Source organism: Etheostoma cragini, chromosome 21, assembly GCF_013103735.1.
Source record: "Etheostoma cragini isolate CJK2018 chromosome 21, CSU_Ecrag_1.0, whole genome shotgun sequence".
Lineage (NCBI taxonomy): Eukaryota > Metazoa > Chordata > Actinopteri > Perciformes > Percidae > Etheostoma > Etheostoma cragini.
The window spans coordinates 10,508,701-10,513,670 of NC_048427.1; the positions used below are offsets into that span (position 1 = coordinate 10,508,701).

Sequence of the window (4,970 nt, forward strand, 5' to 3'; positions counted from 1 at the left end):
GAACACAAACAAATGACACTATGTTTTTGTCTGACATTTAACTGTTCTACATTGCACTTCTCCAGGCCTGTCCCCGGACCTCCAGTCTATGGAGCAGGTGCGAAGGGTCATGCGCCCCACTGATGTGCCTGACCAGGGCCTCCTATGCGACCTGCTGTGGGCTGACCCGGACAAGGATGTCCTGGGCTGGGGTGAGAACGACCGCGGTGTCTCCTTCACCTTTGGCGCTGATGTGGTCACAAAGTTCCTCCACAAACACGACATGGACCTCATTTGTCGGGCCCATCAGGTCAGTGCACAACCCGGACCCCAAGGTTAAAGATAGGAAGTACAGCTAAATAAAACAAGTGAATAAATGAATTAAAAGGCAAGTCACCCCTCTTCCGCATGGCATCTCAATGTGCTTAGAGCAGTTTTACAGAGACAATAAAAGAGTAGTTTTTCCCCGTTATGTAAAAGAGGGTGGTTACCAGGTATTTTTTGTTTTTTTCTCTACAATATTTTTGTTGTGAATCTTTCCTTCTTTTTACCTAAAATCCTTTTGTAGTTGATGCAAGGCTAGCACTTTTATTAAACAAGGGTGTACACCTGTTGTATAATATTGGGAGAGAGGAAAAATGTGATGGAACTGCTGAAGTGCTTTGATAGCACAGTTCGCCACATTTTGATTTCAGCCCAGGTTAACTGATAACGAGGTAGGCAGTTCAAGTGATAGAATGTATTTATGATGAATACACCCTTTTGCTAATATAATGCTGTAAATGAATTACATCTGGTTCGGTGTAAGTGCCAGATTTAGTGTATACAGGTGAGAAGCGAAAAACAAAATTACTCCCACTCCTTACAAACAAACGTCGTGAATTTGTTTTTAGGTGGTCGAGGACGGATATGAGTTCTTTGCAAAGAGGCAGCTGGTCACGCTGTTCTCAGCTCCTAATTACTGCGGTGAATTTGACAATGCCGGAGCCATGATGAGCGTAGACGAGACCCTCATGTGCTCATTCCAGGTAAGCAAGAGAATTACTCTTAGAAAATTCAGATTCTTATAAAGACTCATCCGACATTTCAATATTTTAGTTGTTTCCCTTTGCTTAATTTGATCGTCTTTGACTTCTACAGATTCTCAAACCTGCAGACAAGAAGCTGTTCTACGGTGCTGGAGGGAGCTTGGGCTCCGGCCGCCCAGTCACTCCCCCAAGGAAAGCTAAGAAATGACAGCAGTAGTTTGCCCTCGACCTCCAACCCATCTCTCCTGCCCTCTCTACCTCTCTTCTCCTTTCTTTCACCAAACAGCCAGAAATCAAACCTATACCCAGGGCTTTTTTCCTTTTTTATCTGTACTTCTTAAAACATTTAATGTTACGAATTGTCTGAGTGAGTGCGTGCGTGCGCAGATGACAAACGCGTCTTGTCTGCCGGTGAGCATTATAATCATGTGTGCACGTGTACATTTTGTGTGAGAGTATTAGAGATTTATACTTTCCCCTCTCTCTTACCACTTCTCCCGTGGAAAGGTAAAAACCACAGTGTCTGTCTGTACAGTAATTTTGACAAAAAAAAGCAGGGTTTGGGAGACAGTGGGTGCTGACATAATGAATTTAGCAGCAAACCCCTGCCAGCAGGTGGCGTGTGTGTACTTGTGGAGGGGGGAAGTATTTTGTTTTCCCTGTCCTCTGTACTGTAAAATCTCAAACACAGGTGTGTGCAATGTGTGTGTGTGCGCGTGCGTGTATCCGCTGTCTTGCCTTTCTGAGCGTGGCATATCGATATCCTTGAGCAGGAAGGAGTATGTCACCTTGTCTCAGAAGAGCAAACGCATGCTTACACCCACACACACGCATATGACTCTTCAGATTCATATGAGCCAGAGCTGTAAAAAAAACCATACAGTTTAGGTTTGTACAGATTTGATTACTTGAAAGAGATTTTTTGTGAATTCGTTTTGTAGTCTTTCATCAAGTTGACCAATAAAGCGAGAATCTGAGCTACAATTTCTACTAGTCATTGTTATTGTAATCCTATATCTGCTATATATTTTGAAGTGGATTTGTAATTAATCCCTTGCAAATAGCTGTTTGTTTATCTGGTTACCAGGTCTCACAGTACAAAGAGTTACCCGAGTTTAAACAGTTTATAGGATTGAATTTTTAAAATTCTGCTTATTATGAAACTGTTTGTTTCATCCAGTGTCCTTTCACATTGACAATTTATTGCAAGTCGTTTTTATTTCATTACAATTTTGAAACAAAACCTGCTGGAATAAAAAAGTAAAACCTTCAGTAAACTGTCTTTTTCTAATATAAAGGTAGGCTTGAAACACTTTTTTATATATATATATATATATATATATATATATATATATATATACATACACATACACACACACACACACACACACACACTTTGAAATTGTCTTTACAACCCAACAGCTATAAACAAGGCATTAAAAAACTAATGAAAATGCCCATCGCTGCCTTGCGGTCTGATTGGAAAGAACCAAAGAACCTCCCTACCCCGCTGCATACTTTACCCGTCTCGGGTACGAGCCTGAGCTCAATGCTCAACTACTGCAATGCTTCACGAGTTATGCTTGTTCACATTTGGTATAATAATGTTAGGTGTTTGCTTAACGGTGAACGAGGCATAAAGAAAAACTACATCCCTTATTTATTCAGTTATAATTTATTCATTCATTTATTTAATATTGAACACTTTGGTTCTGCATATGATGTCTTAATTTGAACATTGTGTTTTTATATATAATCTATTAAAAAAACAAAGCCCCTACTAAGCTGTTATCCACAGAGAGGTGATGTTGAGCTCCTCGTACTCTTCCAGTCAGAATATCCACATCACTGAGAAAAAAACACTGTTGAGCTATGGTTAATGAAATGCTCATTTGTATAAATCTCCATTAACTGTGTATCAAAACTAAATATCTTTTAGTGAGAGTTATACTTACCTTCTGTTGCTACATGTACAATTGTGTTAAAAATAATAGCAGTGTGTTTTAAAAAGTGAATAATGCTCAAAATCTTTAAAATGGCTTTTAATTCCGTAATAATGCTTTGGGAACACTGCAAATTCAATTCAAACCCCAAACATGACCAAAAATGATCAAGTTTGTGTTACAGGAAGGGAAGAAAAAGGAATATTAGGCTGTTCAGAAAATAGCAGTATTTGCATTTTTCTTTACAAACTAAAGCATTTACTGTTAGAACTAAAAACTGTCTCAAGGGTTTGCTTTACTTTGAATCACTGCACTAATAGTTGCATAACCATCATTTCTGAGAACTGCCTCACATCTTTGTTGCACGGAGTCAACCAACTTCTGGCACCTGTGAGCAGGTATACCAGCCCAGGACAATTGACGATTCCACAATTCCTCTGCATTATTGGGTTTTGCCTCAGAAACAGCATTTATGATGTCACCTCACCTGTTTTCTATGGTATGAGTTCCGTGGATTGTGCTGGCCAATCCATAACATCAGTCTCGTTCATCTGGAACCAAGACTTTGCTCACTTACTGGTGTGTTTTGGATCATTGTCTTGTTGAAATTTCAATTTCAAATACCAATTTCAAAGGTTTTTCCTCTTCAGCATAAGGTAACATGACCTCTTCGTACTTTGATGTATTGAAACTGATCCATGATCCCTGGTGTGCGATAAATAGGCCCAACACCACAGTGTGAGAAACATCCCCATAACATGATTTCTGCACCACCGTGCTTTACTGTCTTCACAGTGAACTGTGTCTTGAATTCAGTGCATGGGGGTCGTCGGACAAATTGTCTGCGGCCCCAAGACCCAAAAAGAACAATTTTACTCTCATCAGTCCACAGAATGTTGTGCCATTTCTCGTTTGGCCAGTCAATGTGCCCTTTGGCAAATTTTCAACCTATTCGGTACATGTCTTTTTTTCAGCAATGGGGCTTCTAGCTGATAGCTTTGCTCCACATAGCTGTTTATTGGTTGAGCCTTTGCCATTTTGGCCATTCTTCCATCCATTTGAATGGTAGTTGACTGTTTTTTCCATTGTTCAGCATTTGGATGCAATTTCAAGGCATTCTTCTTCTTTCTATTCTTTGTATTTTTTCCTCTCTCCAATCATCTTTATAATCAAAGTCCGCTGTTCCCCAGAGCAATGAATAGAACGTAATGCAAACATTTACTACTAAATTATTTGCTATTTTGAAATATCACCTCTACCAAAAAATATGAGTTATGAGGTTAGTGATGTTGGACTGCTATTATTTTGAACATAACTCTATCCTCATTCTATATTTATCAAAGGATCCCATTTCTTTCTCAGGCATTGCTCTGGGTCTTTCTGCATTCATTCGTCTTCCTGTCATCAATGCTCTTCCTCAAGATGCCCCGTCTATCATTTTGTCTACCTTTTACAGGACCAATGAGGTGAGAGGTAAAGGGTACAGCTGAGGGGGGTTGGGTTTGGATTTAACGTCGTGTGACTTTGGGGAATCAGAACAAACCCTTTAAAACAGTCACACAATAAACACAAACAAACTAACAGATCGAGACAGCGGTAGATCAGAAACTCCCGTGTCCTGTCAGATAAAATAAATGTTTTGGTCAAATGAGTCTGCTGGCTTTGAAGAGAGCAATATATGCTTCAGTACCCCATTGGAAGGGGCTGTTTGAAGGCAAGTTAAGGTGCTAGTAGTATTCTAAAGATAGCGTAAACCTAAACTGACATGGATTTTATTTTTAGGGGGGCCTTTTTTTAAAGTTGCTAAAAGACATTTAGCCGCTGTACAGCGGTAACGCAACATTCCTTAGCTTCTGTGGCGGTACTCCTGGTTTTATTTCCAACCGCTACCTACTGTAGGTAATAAACTGAAAATGGATAACTACCTCATACAACCACACTTCAAAAATACCCATACTATCCCTTTAAACTAAGCCATCACAATGTGTCATTTGCAATGTGGTCTCATATTCTACTCTAG

General features: G+C 39.7%; 1 protein-coding gene across 1 annotated transcript in view; it reads left to right on the forward strand.

Annotated features, from left to right (window-relative positions):
• The window catches only part of ppp1cab (protein phosphatase 1, catalytic subunit, alpha isozyme b), an 8,504-nt gene extending 6,513 nt beyond the window's left edge, over window positions 1-1,991 (forward strand). Inside the window, exons 5-7 of the mRNA XM_034861205.1 lie at window positions 66-289; window positions 873-1,007; window positions 1,120-1,991. Of these exons, the coding sequence (XP_034717096.1) occupies window positions 66-289; window positions 873-1,007; window positions 1,120-1,215 (455 nt within the window). The 3' untranslated portion in view covers window positions 1,216-1,991. The remainder of the gene's footprint in view (window positions 1-65; window positions 290-872; window positions 1,008-1,119) is intronic.
• The last annotated feature ends 2,979 nt before the right edge of the window (window positions 1,992-4,970 follow it).